Raw genomic sequence first — 19,396 nt, forward strand, 5'->3', positions numbered from 1 at the left:
GGCGGGCGGCGAGGTTTGAAACCGCAGCAGCGGACACCGCGCGGCTCAGAGGAGGGTGGTGGGGCTGGAGCGGTGGGGGTCAGTGCTGCGGCTGCGGGGCCGGGCACGAGGCTGGGTCCCCCCGAGGCGGGCACTGGCGGTAATAACGTGCGTGCGGAGAAGCCCCCTCGGTAGGGCCCGTGTGAGGAGAGCCGGCGGCGGTCCCCTCGGCACATCCCCGCTCCGCAGCGGCCGCCATGGCGCAAGCCCTCGCCTCCCCCGGGCTCTTCTCCGACGACGAGGCCGCTCCCTCGCCCGTTCTCGAGTCCACCGCGGCGGGGTTCGGGGCCGACGTGCGCAAGGCGCTGCTGTCCGAGTTCTCCGCCATCTCGCCCAACCTCGAGGGCTCGCAGCAGGTGAGGCCGGAGCTCCCTTGGCACACACAGGGCCCTGTCCTAACGTGTGGGTGCAGGGTCTTACAGTGTAGGGCCAGTGGGGACGCTGCAAAAGAGCCGGGGATGAAATGTGGGCCTGGGGGGAGCCGCTTCTGTTACGAGCAGTGTGCCTGTGGGAGCTGTGGTTAGCGTGGGGCCTCCCCGTGAGGTGCTTATCTACGGGGCTGGACTTGGTGTCAGGTCTTTGGGTTCTTTGTCTGATTCACTACGTAAACAAAAGGGAAGTTGGTGCATGTGGAAACGTGTAAGAAGGCTTATCTTAGGCTGTTGCTTCACTGGTGTCAAGATCAGCATCCATTAACTACTGATCAGTGCATCAGGGTAGCTGAGTGTCTTCCACGCAGCTGTGTACTGCCTCTCTGGCTAGCGTGCTTAATCTGTGCTGATTTTGCAGGCTGCCGCTGAAGATGTTAATGGGAAATTAAAGGTGTATCTGAGAGTTCGACCTCTGAAATCTACAGAGCTGGAGAAAGGAGAAGACCAGGTGAGATGTTGAATGGAGCAGTCTCTGAGCTAGGTGCCTGTGTGCCTGCTGGGACACCTATCTTCCTTTGCTCTCTATGCCATGGCACCTTGTGAGCCATTGAAATGATGGATTTTATTTGTTCTTTCAGGGTTGTGTCTGCATTGAGAATTCAGAGACTCTTCTTCTTAGAGCCCCCAAGGACTCTTTCACCATGCGGAGCACAGAACGTGGAGTGGGACAAGCAGCACATAGGTTCTCTTTCACTCAAGTAGGTAACTGGGACAAGATTTTTGGAAGATTTTTGGGCTTAAACCAGTAGTGCAGCTTGAAAAGTTGGCTTACATAGTAATACCTTCATGAGCCATGCTCTCTTACACAGTTTATTTGTTTTTGTAGCTGTTCTCTTAATTTCCTTTTTTTAATCTGATCCTGCCAACCCTTTCAGAAGCAAATGCCAAACTCTTATTTTGCTTATGAAGCTCTAAACATGCTAAAAGCTGTACTAATACTGCATATTACTACATTAAGCAAGTGAAAAGTGTGTGTTTGTAGAGGGCTTGGGCTGGAATTACTAGCGGGCTTGTTCATAATGAAGGAGAACTAAGGACTAACCGTTATTTCTTGAGCCATCACATGCATTCAAAAGGTAGGAAATACCTACATGAGGCCATTTTTCATGTGTTCTGTTTCAGATTTTTGGACCAGATGTGGGGCAGAAATTGTTCTTTGATGAGACAATGAAACAGGTGGTAAAGGATGTACTGGATGGGCAGAACTGGCTGGTTTACACCTATGGGATCACCAATTCAGGGAAGACTCACACCATTCAGGGTAAGGAGAGTGTGAGGTTACTAGCCTGTTGAGGAAGTTCTGTGCTTCTACATTCACACTGAATCCTCAGCTTGCTGCTGTTGTTGCTTCAGGTAGCATCAAAGATGGTGGGATTCTGCCTCGCTCCTTAGCAGTTATCTTCAATAGCGTGGGGGACCGGCTGTACCAAGCCATGGACCTGAAGCCTTCGCTCTCCAATGAGGTGATCTGGCTGGACAGCAGGCAGGTTCGGCAGGAAGAGACCAAGAAACAAACCATGCTGCGGGGAGGTCCGTGGGAGGTAAGCATGTCGCTTCTAGGAGGCTTAATAATTGTCGGGAAAGGATGGTGTCATACTACATGGTTATGTTCTTTGTTTCCTTGCAGGAGGAGCTGTTAACACCACTGAAAAGGAGTCACAGTGCTGAATCTCAGCTCCAGGCCACCACCAGTGGCAGCTTTGACAGTGGAGTTGCCGGCCTCTCTTCATCTAGCCACCTTACCAGCCATTCAGACATCAGCCAGACAGAAGGTATGTACTACCTGCTGCTTGTTGTTGGAGGATGGGGGAAGAAAAGGCAATAGCTACTTGGATGCAGTGTTGTGGGGTAAGGGAGAAAAGGTGCTGTAGTCCCTCAGATTTTACCCTTTGGAAGATAGGGATCTGTGGGCTGTGGAACTTTGTATGTGTCTTATCAACATATGAAGAATTCACCACTAATTAATGATTAGATGTGAAATGAAAAATTACTTGACACCCACTTGATTCATGAGAAGTGGTTATGGAGCAGCTGAATGCCATGCTGTGGAGGTTGCTGGAAAGCACAGTGCCAAAGCAACATGTTGCACTGAGCACTGGTGCCAGATTGTCAAATAGAGAAACAGGAACTGCTAGCTGATGAGACACCAGAAGCAGGGAGTGATTGAGGTGACAAGCACTAAGACTTCCATTTATCCCAGGAAGAGTTCTGTGTGCAGTATCCTGTGCTTCCTGAGTTTAGACCAAGTATAAATCCTTACACACAAAGGAAAATACTGTTAAAGGGAACCTTAGGCTGTCTGACTGGACATCGACATTAATGTAGCCCTAAATGGGAGGATGCACATAGAATAGATGTCAGTCTGGGATTGTGTTCCTGCTGAAGAAAGATACCTCAGCCTTGACCTGAACCATTCAGGTTGAACCAGTGAAAGGCTGCAATCATTTCTGTTTTCTTCCCTCCTGCTCAGAACTGGGCCCTCGCTGGGCTGACTTAGATCGTGTTTCGCTCTCCACCACCACGGGAGATGTGCAGTTTTCCATCTGGGTCTCCTTCTTTGAGATTTATAATGAGTTAATCTACGACTTGTTAGAACCAACTCCACCTGGCCAGAACCGCAAGAGGCAGACACTGCGGCTCTGTGAAGACCAGACTGGCAACCCCTATGTGAAAGGTAGATTTAACTGAAAGATATTTACAGGGGCCCACTATGTGGGCCCTGGTGGCATCAGGAAACTGCTGCAGTCTCTTAACTGCCTTGCTCAATGCATGCCTGCTTTTCCAGATCTAAACTGGATCAATGTCCGTGATGCTGATGAGGCCTGGAAGCTTCTGAAACTGGGTCGGAAAAACCAGAGTTTTGCTAGCACCCACATGAACCAGAACTCCAGTCGCAGGTCTGGGATGGGAAGTTTTTAACAGACAGTTCTGAGGAACTTAGAAATATTGCATTTCCTTTTTTAATATCTGAATTTTTCTTTACAGTCACAGTGTCTTCTCCATTCGGATTCTGCACTTGCAAGGAGGTGGCAGTGAAATTGTTCCCAAAATCAGCGAGTGAGTTTCATGCTTGCTAGGATTTCTTTTTTTCCTTTCTTAACTGTTATGGATCTGGGATATCAGAAGTATTTTAAGGAAGGTCTTGTTGGAAGCACTTGGGAGGAGCAAATGTTTCCGCTCCTAAGGCCTGCAGCTGATAGTGTGGAGGAATTTGTGAGGAGTGCTGCCAAGTGCAACTTGAGATTTCCCAGCCTCTTTGAAGGTAAACATGAGTAACCTTGCCCTTGTGGTGGGGCTGATCTGACTGCTGCTGCCTGTTCCTTAGATGTAGTTATATGGAAATGAATTGGATCAGTGCCTGGGAAAGTGGCTGTTGTAGGGACGGGCAGAGGATTTTTGAATGTGTCACAGCTAAGCCTGTATTAGTGTTATCTTGTTTAACCCTCATACTTGGGGTAGGTCCTTCTGTCCAGGAATAGCCCAAATTTTCCCTAAAGGAGCCATCTCTGCCCTCCTGAGGGAGCTGGGAGGGTGAGCAGGGTAGGTGATTGCAAGGTGTCTGAATTGTAAATCTGGTGAGAACAGAACAAACCTAGCAGCTCAGGTGATACCATCTGTGTTTTCTTCAGGCTCTCCCTGTGTGACCTCGCGGGGTCAGAGCGCTGCAAAGACCAGAAAAGCGGGGACCGAATGAAGGAAGCGAACAACATTAATACTTCCCTCCATACCCTGGGGCGCTGCATTGCTGCCCTCCGTCAGAACCAGCAGTCCAAGTGAGCCTCTGGAATTTCACAGGGAGGGTGTGGGGAGGCTGTTTTAGCTTTCCCATGGGCTCACTCTTGTCTCTCCCCATAGATTGAAGCAGATTGTGGTTCCCTTCCGGGACAGCAAGCTAACCCGTGTGTTCCAGGGTTTTTTCACTGGACGTGGGCGCTCTTGCATGATTGTCAACATTAATCAGTGTGCATCTACATATGATGAAACCCTGTATGTAGCCAAGTTCTCAGCCATTGCCAGCCAGGTAAGTAAAACAAATGAGCTTTGTGACATTCTCAGGATACCTCCTGCTTCTGTGGGAACGGGTCCCTTCCCATCACAAGGTGGGGGGAAGATGCTTGCACTTCTTCCCTGTGTTTTTATAGTGGATCATTATCTCCACAGTCACTAAAGCTTCTGCTGTGTTGAAAAGTTTTAGAAGTTGTAGAGAAGTACCATGTTAAAAAGACTACATGACTTCTAGGATTTGTGGACTAGTAATAATATCCTTTTCCCTTTCAGCTTGTTCAGGCTCCTCCTACAAAGGTGGGACTGCCATCCATACAATCAATCATCAAAGAGCACAGCAGGAGAACCAGCCAGGGCCCGGAGGCAGTGGCAAAGGAAGAAGTAGAATCAGAGGACAGTGAGGATGAAGCAGATGTCTCCATGTATGAGAAGGAGGTGGGTTGTGATTTATTCGTCAGCTTTTATAGATGCCAGAACATGACTTAGCTTTGGTCCGGAAGGTGGGTCTGGAACTCAGCACTATAAGTGATGACAGAACCTCAGAAGGATATGGGACCTTAAACACTAAATTGGGAATCCATGAGGAAGACATTGCACAGTTGCTCTACATCTGAAGTACATGCTAAATTTTGAAACACTCCGTCACCTGTGGAATAAGGACAGGAAGAGCTCAGGTGCAGACCCATAGTCTCTTCTCTGCAAGGGAAATTTTGAACAGAATTAGCAAAACAGATGGCTAATTGAAGAAAACTAAACTTTCTGGATAGTCAGGGCACCTGGAATAGCTGAAAGATCGGGGGGGGATGGAAGACGCATAACTATGGAGACTTAAGTTGTCAAGGCAGCAAAAGCAGGTACAGCCTTGGGCAGTGCCGTAGAGGAAGCTGCTAAGGAGATAGCTCAGTGTTGTTTAAAGCATCCCATGGGAAATGAATTAAGAGCAAGCCTGGCAACTTTTTTTCCCAAGTGACTAAAAGCATTTGAAACCTAGATCGCCCCAGCCTACAGGTATGGGACCAGCTAGTTTCTTCTAGGTCTTAGTTCTGTTGTGCAGTCCGAGCAGTGCTTTTTCTTCTTACAGGACTTGTTGCGTGTGGTAGAAGCTGCACGAGAACTGCTGGTGCAAGAGCGGCAGGAGAAGCTGCAACTAGAAATGCGTCTCCGGGAGGAGATCTGCAACGAGATGCTGGAGCACATAAAACAGAAGGAGCAGTGGTGCAGGTACAGCTTATGTGGATCAGCCTCCCTTTGTTCAGGGTGTGCTGCAGCACCAAGGACTGCCAGATCGAGATGCACATAGTTGCTCGTTCTCTTTGTAGCCAACATGTTGATGCCCAGAAGGAGCTGCTGGAGGAACTGTATGAGGATAAGCTGAATAACCTGAAGGAGTCGCTGACTGACTACTACCAGGAGGAGATCCAGGTTTGTTCACAGGAATGGAATGACATCAGGAAACTGGCAGTGGCTTGAGAGAGGACTTGAGTACTTGAGTCCAAGAAGGTGACTGTTATGTGGGCTGAGAGGAAGGATTTTGGTTTCTGTTGTGCCTATTACTTGATAACTTGATCCACAACTTTCATTTCTTACCAATTATGTAGTTCATTGGGTTTCAGATTTTTGGCCCTTAATCTGGAAGCTACTGTGTAATCATTTTTATTCCCTGATTTGTTCAACATAATACTTTCCCCCTTCGCTCTTTTTGCTGTGGCTTGCTTTGCAATGTTCAGATAACTTCTGTGAATTTCTCTTAATTGTAGTTGTGATGATAAGTATGAGCCTGTCCCTATTTTTCATAGTATGAGTGGCCTCTGGGACTTGCTGCAGACCTATCTGAAGATGCCAACTCTCCAAAATGTGCTAACAGGCTGGAAAAAGTGGTTTAGGCTCTCAGGAAAAATAGATTCAATATCTTCACTTAAAGGACATTAATTGCTGGGTTCAATGTGGGAAGTGAATTACTGAGAATGTCTCCTGGAAAAAAGACCCTGAAAAATTCAGGGAGCAAAAGCTGTATTAAGAAGATCTTGTTTAACCTTTCCTTAAATTTGCTTTAAGGAGCGTGATGAGAAGATTGAGGAGCTCCAAGCTGCTCTGCAGGCAGCAAAACAAAAACTGGAGAACTTGGATGCTACGCAAAAGGACTCAGAGCAGCAAGGCTTGCGTCGATCAAAGCGAGTGGCTGCCTCATGTGCTCTGCAACAGGAGCTGCTAGATACTAAAGCCAAACTGGAGCAATGTCAAATGGAGCTGAATACAGCGACAGCAGGTAAAGTGGTGATGCTGCATTTGCTCTGAATTATGCTCAAACAATCCTTACAGAGGGTTAGAGATGCTTTTTCAGTAAGGTACATTGGATTCAGACGTTTTATAACTACTGTTTGTAGTTGTAGAATATAGGAATACCTTGATGGCTGGACAGGAAGGACCTCTCCTTTTTTTTTTTTTTTTTTTTAACATGATGCACTTCAGGGCAGGATCATTTCCCTGCTCAAAATTTTGAGTCCCTCTGCTTAAATGAAAGGGAAAAGCCTGGAATGTTTGTGCGTGTCTGCATGAACTGAAAGCTCTTCTCATCTTGCCTGTAGCAGCTTGTCTGAAGGGGAGTCTAGACTTAAGAAAAATCTAAAGCTTATGAATGAACTGTTGCTCACTACATCTTCTGTATTCCTAGAGCTGCGCAAGTACCAGAAATTACTGGAGCCACCTCCCTCTGCCAGACCCTTTACTGTGGATGTAGACAGGAAGCTGGAGGATGGACAGAAGGTAATTCCATCTCTGTTACAGAAGGGAACTCTCGCAGGGCAAAGAGGTTGCCAATTTAAAACCATTTGGAGCTTCTGTCTCTAGGTTTTTAAGTGAATGGTTGATACCAAGGGGTCTGTGAAAACAAACCTTTACCATAGATGTAGAAGGTGTTTGTGTTTGTGATCCCAGTGCACAGATGAATCTCCTTTGATATCACATGTCTGGGTTATCCTCAGAGTGGCTCTGTTTCTAGAATGATGTTAAAGCTAACTGTTATTATTTTTTTTCCTTCCTGTAGAACGTGAGATTGCTGCGTTCAGAATTACAAAAACTTGGGGAGTCTCTTCAGTCTGCGGAGAGGGCATGCTGCCACAGCACAAGTGCTGGGAAACTTCGAGAAACCCTCTCTACATGTGATGACATTCTGGCTAGACAGGTAATGTTCTGTTTTGTTGCAGGTGCAAGGGGGCTTAATTTATGCACTTTGACATAATCAGCAGATAAATCTAAGTTCTTGTAGCTGAAAATATAAATGACTTGTCCTCTAGCCACATACTGCCTATTGTATTAGGGGAGCTATACTGCTAACTTTCCAGTGGCTGAGTCAGGCAGCATATTTAACACTCTAAAGGAGACCCAAACTGTTCCTGTTCAGTCACTTGTCTGTGTGCACCAGGTCTGCATCAGTAGGAGAATTCAGTTCTCATTCCTTTATCTACTGCACTCCATCATAGTTGCTATGGCAACATGTTTGCAGCAGGATGGATTTCTTTCTTAACCTTCCTGTTTCTATTTTGTTATTGTACTGCTATACTAGTGACAGAAAAAGCCTTTATGTATGGCCACACTGGTTAGTGAACTTCAGCAAAGGCAGTTTATCCTCTTCAGTTCATAGCAACTAAGCAGTTAGGCTTGTCACATTTCTAAATATATGAATATAAGTATCTTTCCTTTTGCAGGACCAAACACTGGCAGAACTGCAGAACAACATGATGCTGGTAAAATTGGATCTGCGGAAGAAAGCAGCTTGTATTGCTGAGCAGTACCACACTGTGCAGAAGCTCCAGGCTCCTCCAATGTCTACCTTAAAGAAAAGGTTCTGTGCCAACAGGGAAAACCTACAACCTAACCAACCTCCTGGTAAAAAGCCCTTCCTGCACAACCTCCTGACACGTTCAGCTACCCGTCCTGTTGCTGCCAGAGGATGGCAACTTCGTTCAGTTGCTCTATGACTTTTCAGAAAGAGATCCCTGCCCCATTGTTACTGGAACAGGTGGCAAATCCAATGTAATAGTATTCTCCTTTATGTGCTTGTTTATTATTGTAGCTGCTTGAGAGCTTATGTAAACATTTTTTGGATATGTATGGTTAAACTTTTAATCAATACCAAAGTGGACAAAATGACCTTTTGTAATTTAAACACTACAACAAGGAAAGTTTTAAAATGTAAAATAATGCAGATGATCAAATTTGTTTAACAAAAGGATCAGTTAAAAGTGAATTTTCCTTTTCAACTATGTTGGCACACAATTCAAAAATAAGTTCACAAGGTCCTCCTTGACAGGTATTCTCCCCTCCTTGAATTATAGTCCTTTATTAAAGTATACACGTTCTAGTTCAGGGCAGTTCTCTTGGATCTTGGCTTGCAATTCTGGTTCCAAGCGTGTTACAGACATAGAACTGAGCAAAAGAAACAGTAAGATGGTTATATATAACAAGCACTTGAATCTAAAATAAGATAGATGATGCATCTGTTTTAAAATTCCTGGATTGTGAAAAAGTTTTCAGATTTTTTGAACTTTTTATGAGAAACCACTTCACAGAACAGGGGCAAATGAACCTGCAGGTAAAAGGCAATAGAGATATTCTATCAAGAAACAAATTTCCTACTATCATGAGGGTAGGAATCTTCTTAGTTGCTTAAGGTTGTTGCTGGCAATAGAAACTTCCTTTCCTAAAGATGTTTTTTCTTAAATATAATGTATTTACCTATTTAACTTACTACCTTTCAGTTCAATAAAATGTTTATTTTTATAAAAGCCATCTCATAGTCAAGTGAATTCAGCTGCCAGGTCATGTAAATAGCTGCAATTTCCTAAGCACAGTTTGAGATCTAATCTTCCTGTAAAACTGAGAGCCCTGGTTAGATTCAAGAACTGTACCACAGTACTGTGTTACTGTGACAGTTCTATGCTAGTTGACAATCTAGTGAACCGAGTCATCTCCAGGTAGCCTTGTGATGCTTTTTTTTTTTTAACCATAGTTTTTTGCTATGCCAGGCAAGGAAACAGATGATATGTGCTTTTTGCTACTCAGTTAAATCAGATGAGAATTAAGTGTTTTTTTTTTTTTTTTTTTGGAAGTCAAGAACTACAAATGTTCACTATTTTAACCAATTCAGCTCCAGCTGGTATCTTTTAAGCTAAATTTAGCAGCTTGTCAACTTACTGTAGTAATTGTGACAACCACTAATAGTGAGAGGGGGACAGGTTAGTTGAATTTAAGACCGTGTTTATAGTACATCCTGCAATTTGAGTAAATTTCAGTTGAAGGTAACTCATCCAGGTTTCATTCTGAAATATTTTCTCAAAGAGTTTTGAGTATTGAGCTCTTTTTGTATTGAAGAAGAATTCTTTCTGGAGAAATATTAATCAAATTGCAAATAAGCACATATAGTCAAGTGCTGTTCTCTATAACCAGGGAAGTTTCCAGCTTGAAATGCTATGGTTAAACTACTCACCCAATCCTCTCTTGCTCTGTATCCCTACTTCACTGCATCTCTGAAGCTGCTAGCAGTTTGTAAATGAGTTAACCCAATTCAACTATGTATTACTGATGAGTAACATAACTATTACTTTTATGAATATTCTCATTTTTATCACATTTGTTATATGGGAATTGAGACTGTATGCTCTGGAAAGCAATGACAATTTGTTTGTGTCTCTTTGCAGTATCTTGCATGCATCTGGGAGTGTAACATTAAAGAAAAAATAACCTAAGAGGAATACGTACCTTTTTTGAGGAAACAGCGCACAACACAGGGGTGTTGCAAACACAAGACTAGAGAAAACAAAAATAGGTTTACTATATTTAGAGTGCTAAAAGAAAATTTGTAACTCTTTAGGCAAAAAAAAAAGTGTTGGACAGTGAGCTAAAGTTCCATTAAATATTATGTACCCTATTTCTCACTGCATTACATCTTATGAAATCATTTAGCTACAATCTAGTACTTAAATGCATCAATACCAGCCTTAAAATGTGTGTAAAACTCATTTGTCCTTTCAGTGCTTTGTACTGATGTACATAGCAACATAAAATGCTAGACAACAGCAAACGAAACCTTCCATTAACCAGACATTTTAAGGATTCAAATGACAAGATTAGATTCCAATTATTGTTTATGAAGATGGCAGGCAAAGCATCTTTTCTAATCAAGCTACTACATGCTTTTTCTTGTCACCCCCTTTCTTCCCCCCTGCCCCTTTTTTTTCTTGGCAGCTTCTTCATTACTAACTGCTTGCTTTTTTTAAATGGTATTATTATTATTTTTTTTAACAAAGTGAAAATATTGCTACTATTTCCCAAAAACCTGCAGTTACACCTTAAAATAGCAGAGACAACCAGAAGAAATCACTCACCAGAATCCAACTAATCCAACTTGAATGGGAGCACTCATCCATGGAAATCTCTGTTTAAAATAAAAGGTACACAGTGAGTATAAGCATCTTTTCTTCTTCCCACCTTCTTGGAAACCTCTTTCTTGAATTGTAGGGACAGGTTGCACTTGAAGGACTTTTACATGATGATAGTAACACAATTACCAGCATTCCTTAAGCCTGAGCTCTGGTGTGAGAGCCTGATCCCAGCCCTTTGTAAGCAATAAGAAAATTCCCAGTGATACACGTGTTATTCAGAGTGTCACTTAAACTGCTTTTAGAGGTGGTTGGCTTTATTTATGAACTGGTCCTGATCTGAGTACGTGGGAAATTTCTTTTTGAGTCATGTAAGCCTGCACTAGCTAGCAGCACAGTCAGTCTGTAGTGGTGCTGCTGGTGCAATGTGCTGCCATGCCTCTTGAGGGCACAGTGAATTTGGGTTTGGTATTCCTTTGCAGAGCCAGGTCTGGCTACAGCTCTCTTTGGTGACATCAAATGATTTTAACACAGGAGATTTGTGCACCACAGCAACTGCCAACCAAAAATAAGGAAGGTGCCAATGGAAAAAAAAAAAGTCTACTCCTCTTAACCCTTCCTCCTGTCCTATGATTTGCTGTGGTGTGTAGGAACTCGCCCCTTTACCACACACACTAATACACTCCAGTTCTGCAAGAGAACACCTCAACACCTTTTGTTAAAGGAAAAATGTGGAAGAAGGGGGGAGGCTATGCAGAGAAAGCAACCCACAATGCAGATATTTTTTTTACTACATTCCTTAACATTGAACACATGCCAAGAAACATAGTTTTCCTGTAGGTCTCTAAATGATTGAGGAATCCCCTCCCCTAACCCATGTTAGCTTTCTAGTTGAAATTACTAATGAAATAAAACCAGACCTACTCAAATAATTCTGCTGTACTGGGCTTTTTTGTTACAATAAAAACAGTGCCTTCAGTAAGTAGGACGTATAACTGCTATGATAACAAGAAACTGATTTTTAAACAAAACAGACGAGTAAAAATGTGTTATAGTGGATGATGTTCTCAACAAATGTGATGTTTTTTTCTGCAAGAGGCATTAGTTTTCAGGATATGGAAGTCAGAGGGAAAACTGGTGAAGGTGAACAAAAAGCCAAGCAGTACTTGAGATGTGAAATAGAAAAAAGACATTTAGAAAGCACAGTAGGAGAAAGATGGTGCTGAGTAAGTAAGGCCACAGCAGTGTAAGAGGCATGGTAAACAATCGTGTATTAAAATTTCTCCAGAGCCTGAGAGAAGAAATGATGTAGAAGATTGTTCTTTTTTTTTCTCCCTTGAGTCAATCTGTAATCCAGAAATGAGTGCAGGAAGAGCTGTGCAATTCAGCAGTAACCTGTAACAATAGATAATAAATGGAAAAAGACAAGCAAGCAAGAAGGATAAAGACTGAATTCAGCTGTGCTCCGCTGTTCTGGCATTCCACTAACCATACCTTCAATTGATAATCATTTGGGATAAATTTACTCAAAAGGCTTTAGATTTTATATATTGGGGGAGTTCTAACGGTAAGAAACTGACTGACAAGAAGTTAAACTCGGTACTCTGAATGGCTGCAGACTACGAGGAGAATTAAGGGAGAGGGGTGATAAATATTGCAGTATGAGATACGTAACAGAAGAGCCCCAAATATCTTGTTACAGCTAAACAGACTTGAAGAGTATCATGATAGTAAATGCTGGTTTTTAGCTTTCAACTAAGTTGGTCATTAATCTGATAGGTGTCTAGTGTAGACAATATAAATAACATCTATTTCCTTTGGTGGAACAATTTTGCCAAGGTGCCCGATCTGATTTATAGCCTTTATTTTTCAAGAATTGCACCAGACTGCACTAATTAAGAGAGATGGTAAAGTAAAATCACTGACCGTAGAAGGTCAATAGATGCCCAGGGATCAATTTAAAAACAGTAAAGCAAGTCCCAAACAGAGGCTACACATCCTTCCAAAGAAATAAAATAGAGAAGTACAAGAGGACAGAAGAATTTAGTCTGTTAAAGATCTATCATTTAACTACAGAAGAAGGCAGTTTCAAATTAGGATTTCACTTCCAGATGACTTTGTGGCATGTTTAGCAGTTAGTACAAACAGAAAATGGAGAAATGATAATTAAACCAACAAAACCCATATGGGGAATCAGATTTTTTTTCCCTAACTGCTTCCTTTTACTGTTAGATCCCCAAATCATCAGTTTTCTCAGTCTAGCTATGTCTGTTTTCAAGAAAATGAATTAATGAAAGGATGGCTAAATTAGGAATGCATAGAATAATCTAAGGCATAAGGCATTCAAGAAAGATGCTTTTTTTAAAAAGAAAAAAAGCTTTCTGGTATTGTAGCAGCTTTGAATACATATTTTAGTTGCACACTAGGAGAACCCGAAGTAGCTTGTTTTAAGGACCTTAAAGGAAGTTTCTGGAATCAAGCTGAATGTTAACGCAGGATGCAGAACACAAGAGAAACAGTAGCTGAAGATACAAGAGCGGTAATATAAATCAAACACTTCAGTTTCAACTGGGATTTTCACAAGTTTCTATGGAAGAAGTGAAGTGTTGCCTTAGGAGAAATGTTATCTGCAACTAAAACCCCGTGCCTCAGGGCACAGTCGTTTATGGATCCTTCAGCTGCAGCAAATAAATTTGGTTCTGCACACAGCTAGTCAAGTGCTTGTCAGTAGGGAAAAATAATATAGCCAGTATACATCATCAAGAATCACCAGACTGCTTAACTGCATAAAAGGCAGCCAAGCCAGTGCTGAAACCTATGGCAAACACACACACATTTGTATATAAAAATAATTTTCGGAGCTTTCTGAGGAAGTAATAAGATTCTTTTTGAACCAGCAAATATGTGGTCGTGTTCTAAAACCATTTTTGAATCATTTTCTTGTAATAACTTTTGGGAACAGTGTAATTTATACTAACACTATAATCAAAATGTCCTCATGCAAAACACTATCAGAATATGGGATGAATAGAACTATATGATCTCTATCTTATTTGAAGTGTCAGAGGATGATAGCTTGCTATCACTGAGACGAGCATTCCAGAAGTATTTGTTTCTTTCTCTCTTACTGCAGAACATCATTTTATTTTTTTTCTTCATTATTTAAAAAACATTTAACTGTTTTCTGGCCTTGCATATTGCTTAGTATGCTTTGGCAAGCTTACCAGATTTTTTTTTTTTTAAAGAGTGGTGATGACGTGCAAAGCAGACTAAAGAAATGAGTTAGTAAAGCGTTCTGTGGATGGTGCTGGAGAACTGCGAAGGGGATGGTGCGACTGAAACCTCAAAAGAACATGCAGAAGCTGCTTGTTAGAAATGCAGCTCATTCCTTAATGGTTTTAATACTAATCTCTACCAAGTGTTACAACTGACTACCTGCAGAGCAGTGTTTCACCTCTGCTCAGTCTTTGAGGCTGAGGGGGAGGAACAGGTGAGCATAAACGGTCATGATGGTACCAAAGACCACTGAGTAGTCACTGAAGAAATCGCTCATTTTTGCTGATCTGAAAAATTCACAACACCTTTATATTGATTATACTGCACAAAAACAATAGATCTGTCTGCAAACCCTGAGAATTTTCACAGTTTCTTCACAAATGCCATGTATTTGCCAGTTGAATTCACTGCATTTTTGACATTTCTCTCACGTTGAAAACATGTAAAATCATCTTTGCTCTCAAATAACATTTTTTTTTTTGAAAACAAAGGCTAATGTTCTGAGCATTACATTCTCAAGAACGAAACAGCTGCTTAAAATTATTCAAACAGGGCATGTGTCAAAAGCCACCAGCAAGTAAGTCAAATCAGTACAGGGCTCTTTAAATTGCAAGCAAGTAGTATATTTGGATGCACTGCAGTTTCACTTTTTTTGAGAGACAAAAGCAGCAAGGACAGACTTTTACTCTAAAACTCATCCACCATGTTTCCTGTTTTAAAATTCTGAGTAATAGTGTTTCCTGTTAATGGGGGGCAAGGGTAATCAAGCTATGCACAAGTGTGAAGAACAGAAACAATAGGAAATGAAATATTTTAGCAACTTATATCCTAAAAAAAGAAATAGAAATAGGCAACTTCTCATGCTTCTTCATCTTGGAAAAAAAAAAAGCATTATACAAAGTTTTGCTGTTTTTTGCATAAGCTACATTCTAAGTCTTGATAAAAGGAAGGTTTCTTTATTAGGAGAAACTCTGCATTTTAAGGATGATTACTAGAGTAACAAAAAAGTTCACAATATTTTAATTTTATAGAATGATAAAAAGAACCAAGCTATCTCTGTCTACGAAAGCCATAAAGAAAGCAACAGCTGTAAAGCATTCTCTACAACGATGTCCTCCAGGACTGGTTGGGATGAAAATATCAAGACTCAAAGTATTTTAAATACACGAAAATATTAACTCAGTATGCAAAGTATGTATACATAGAATATCGAAGACTAACCTTCAAAAATGCTCTCTTTTCCAATGTGTTCATTATAAAGGGAGGAATTGCTGCAAATTAAGATTAAAAAATAAACAAACGTCAACCTTGGAGAAAAAGGCACTTTGTTTTAATTTTCTGTTTAGATGAACCCATACGGTAACTCAGTTTTCACAATTGTTTGTAATTAACTGAGCTTTCATTTCACATATCCAGATAATATCCATAGGGATATGGTTTATATCCTTAGGGATATGGTTTAGTGGGGACTGTTAGTGTTAGGTTAGAGGTTGGACTCGATGATCTTGAGGTCTCTTCCAACCTAGAAATTCTGTGATTCTGTGATAATGGATTGCTATCTAGAAAGGCAGACTATCCCAGTAAGTAGAACTTCTAATTTTGCACAAACTAAACCTGAGTTCAGTAACTTGGCACAGGTCAAAGCATCTACTTTTCAATAAACTACTTCCAGTCAAGCAGAATTTGCTACCATTCCTTTGCTATCGGTATCACTTCTGCAAATGCATCCTAGTAACTGATCTGTCACACTTCAGTGTAGCATACCGTGAATGTTTTTACAGTAAGAAATGTAGGTTTAAAATTTAACAAATATAAATACTGCATGCATAATTGTAAGATAATTTGATTTTGAGAAAATCACTTATATAGTATTTCAGGTGTCACTCACATTAGGAAATCATAATAATTTTTCTGTAAGTGCTGTATTTGACTGAAGTCACTCTTACCCATGCCAGGAGCAGCCATAAGAATCCTTGATATAACCACCTGAGTAATTGCCTGCTGAGCTGCTTTTGTTGATTCACCCAGTCTGTTTCCATTCTCATCTGTGATGGGGATTCCAAACTTTAGTTCCCTGTTGAATAAGAAGGAAAAACATAATGGAGACTGACATACATGTATCCACTTTTTTGTCATAATATCTCTCCTTTTTAAATTTGTCAAATATAACAATTATATTCTTTATTTTTATTTTCCATCTTTGGCATAAATATTTCAAAAGACAGAGAAAGATCTGGGGGAAAATATGCTAAGAAGTGAACAACTGAGTATTTATAACATCAATCTGACACTTGAACCTGGTCATATGTATTCCAAGATCAATTACTTCTGTAGTACACAGAAGGGAGAAGTTTCTTTAAAAAAATTCAGAAGAGTAAAGTTTTCTGGATTGCTCTCAGAGTTGTCTGTCTTTTTCCACAGACAACACGGGGAATACAGGAAGATTAGTTTAACTAAACTAAAAAATTAAGGCTTTGTGAAAATCCTTCTCTGGGTTTACATTTTAACTACCAAGTGCATATTTGAAAGTATACAAGTATGCACAAAGCTAACTACATTTCTATAACTGTATTAATCTCTGCCTTTTGCTTACGCACAAGATTAGGTGTTAAACTTGCATACTGGGGAGAACCTTTTGGAGAGTGAGAAGCAGACAGAAGGGCATATAGACTGAGGACTGCCTTAGTTTTTCTCCCCATCTTCTATAAGAAGTAAAATACCATGCACTGAACTTTGCTATGAATATAAACTTCAAAGATTCCCTTTTTTGATCATAACTTCGTGTTTATAAGAGGATGCTTTTAATTTGTTTTTCCTTATTTCTACTCTTAGTCCTGGTCAAATTAGAATATATATGTAAAACTGCTGCTGAGAAAGTGCATATTTTTGTAATCTCAGATAATTAAATAGAATTCCAAAGCCTGACTTCTATGACTAACTTCTGTATGTGGGATTTGAAGCACCATTTTTAAGATGATTATATTTTTCCAAAGTGCAGTTTGTATCTAAAGGGCCCATGTGATCATGTCTTGAAGGACAGGTACTTGGTTTCTGAGATCTAAGACTGAAGAACTAAATGGATATTTATCTGAAGAGAATGAGGATGTTCTATTTTATACGTGTCACAATCAATCAATCAAAACAAGATCATGCATGAGGTCTTTGCAAGGTTCAGAAACAGGTTAAAGATACATAATGTTCTTTATTTAGTACCTTGCTGATCTAAAATCTCAATAACATCCTTTCTTCTAGAATGAGTGATCTTCATTCTTTTCCCTACCTTTGTCTCATTAGTGGAATATTAATGCAGTTAGCAGCAGCAACAGCAGCAAAAGGAACAAACCGTCCTATAAGAGGTGAGACACGCTGTGAAAAGGACAGAGGGAAAAGAAAAAAAAAGAAAAATTATTACATAATCATTTTTTCAAAAGGTCATATTCAGATGCTTTATGTGTTCATGATAGACCAGATTAATTTCCTTTAAATTAAAATTCAGCAAAACATCACTGGTGGGACGAAGGAGAAAAAAAGAAACGAGACCTAAGTTATAACTACTTCTGCCAGGTGAGTGCTGTCAGGAGACTGGCAAAAATTATCTTAATTTAATAGCATCACTGCAGACAAGTGTCAGCTTCTGAGCACGCCTATCAGCCCAACGGGAACACTAAATAGACCTTAACTTCACTGCCTCCACTGGCAAGATTACAGCCAGCAGCATTTGTAATAGCTTCTTCACATCTACAGGCACTCACTGTGCAAAGCTATTCAAAGTCTATGTCTTGTATAATTGGAATTGCATTGGTTGTCGATGCTGTACCACTCCTAGTATATTACAGCAGAAACAGAGAGGTATAAAATAGATTTTTTTTTTTTTGGTAAAAAATCTTCCTTCTTGAACATGCTGTGCATTTCTTAAAAGAATTTGAGTTTTCTGCATTTAAGAGAAGCACCTCTTCACATGTTCTTCAGCCAGCCTAGAGCAGGCTTTCATGTTTGCAGAAGGGATACTGTACCTCAAAAACACAAACATACAGTTCATGGTTTAACAGTTCCACATCTTTGTAATTACACATCCACTCCAATTAACTTTCAATACTACCTTGTCACGTTAAAAAGAAACTGGAAAAAATGCACTTATATTTGATACACTTTGTGTTGTGAAAACAGCAAGTATAGGACATTAAAAAAAATATATAAAAGCATCTATTTGGGGGAAAAATAAGATTGGGATCTAAAGAAGGCAATTCAACTCCATAATGGGAGCTGTGCACAACATGACATACGCACAGGAGGAGAAATGAGACATTTCACAGAACACCAAAAATCTCATTAAGAATGGAAAAAAAAGCATCGACAATACCTTTGTTAGTGCGTTGAGTCCTAAAGCTGTTGCAACAGCACCTGTGGTAGCAGAAACATAGGCTGTTCCCAGCTGGCTAAAACAAAAATAAAGATGTTTGCACACGGACAACAATTACATTTATTACATTTTCAAAAATGACTGCCTTTTACACATGCAGTTAGCCCCCTCCACCTATGAAATTTAAAAAGTAGACCTTTCTGTGACACTGCAGTAAGAAAAGGATGGAACAGTCAAATGGGACAATAAATTAACCACTTTTCTTTCACCATCGGTAGTAACAACATGCAGGCAACATTTTAACTTTGAATCAGGTTCTACTGATTCTGCAGTGCTATCTGTTCAGCATTCTCTCTTGCATCTGAATGCACATTTTCAAGAATTTTGTTCTGTGTTTAATTTCCTAATTGCTTAAACTGATAAAATCAGTTTAGATTTCTAAGGTCATGTCTGCAAGAGCAATTGAAACCAACTGTACAAAAAAACCCATACATGTAGCAATGCTGTAAACACCCAAATCCTACTCAATATGCCCTAAGCCACACTTTATATAATTCCTAGCTCAGAGGTGTCTGTACATCCTTTAATCCACTGCTTCCTACCAGACATCTACAAGAAAGCCAGTCTCAAAACCAGGAAGCTAAGCACTGCAATTCCACAGTCTCCCACTCATGATTTCTGGCTCTCTGCACCTATTTAATCTCTCTCTTTGCCTTCAATTAAAGTACTGTGCAGACCTATACCAGGAAAGGTCCTCTTTGCAAGTTAAGCACAGAGTATGGTGTGCGCTACATTGCAGGACACAGAGGAGAAGGTGACACAGAAAGACACCTGGAGAGCTACACAACTCATCAACTTAGAAATACCTTAGCATAACACCAAAGTGAGAGCGTTTTCAACTGGGTGAC

General features: G+C 40.8%; 2 protein-coding genes across 4 annotated transcripts in view; one reads left to right on the forward strand and one right to left on the reverse strand.

The window, feature by feature from the left end:
* Positions 1–24: 24 nt before the first annotated feature.
* KIF20A (kinesin family member 20A) lies at positions 25–10,219 on the forward strand. The gene is made up of 18 exons (XM_068698576.1): positions 25–395; positions 829–918; positions 1,049–1,168; positions 1,593–1,731; positions 1,824–2,011; positions 2,098–2,242; positions 2,941–3,144; positions 3,256–3,367; positions 3,456–3,527; positions 4,100–4,243; positions 4,326–4,491; positions 4,749–4,910; positions 5,557–5,696; positions 5,795–5,897; positions 6,531–6,741; positions 7,147–7,238; positions 7,519–7,656; positions 8,180–10,219. The coding sequence occupies exons 1-18, from the start codon at positions 237–239 to the stop codon at positions 8,450–8,452; spliced, it is 2,658 nt and encodes an 885-aa protein (XP_068554677.1). The 5' UTR covers positions 25–236; the 3' UTR covers positions 8,453–10,219.
* SFXN1 (sideroflexin 1) overlaps positions 8,778–19,396 on the reverse strand; it is a 43,057-nt gene continuing 32,438 nt past the window's right edge. For 2 of the 3 annotated variants that reach the window (XM_068698582.1, XM_068698581.1), the window contains exons 5-11: positions 18,489–18,564; positions 17,409–17,494; positions 16,075–16,202; positions 15,350–15,399; positions 10,859–10,908; positions 10,233–10,280; positions 8,778–8,900 (exon numbers count right to left, since the gene is read on the reverse strand). In XM_068698582.1, the coding sequence (XP_068554683.1) occupies positions 8,804–8,900; positions 10,233–10,280; positions 10,859–10,908; positions 15,350–15,399; positions 16,075–16,202; positions 17,409–17,494; positions 18,489–18,564 (535 nt within the window). In that variant the 3' untranslated portion in view covers positions 8,778–8,803. Of the gene's footprint in view, positions 8,901–10,232; positions 10,281–10,858; positions 10,909–11,440; positions 14,416–15,349; positions 15,400–16,074; positions 16,203–17,408; positions 17,495–18,488; positions 18,565–19,396 lie in introns of those variants that run through there. The other variant, XM_068698583.1, reaches the window with a different exon arrangement.

The sequence above is a fragment of the Anas acuta genome, chromosome 14 (genome assembly GCF_963932015.1).
Source record: "Anas acuta chromosome 14, bAnaAcu1.1, whole genome shotgun sequence".
Taxonomy (NCBI): Eukaryota; Metazoa; Chordata; class Aves; order Anseriformes; family Anatidae; genus Anas; species Anas acuta.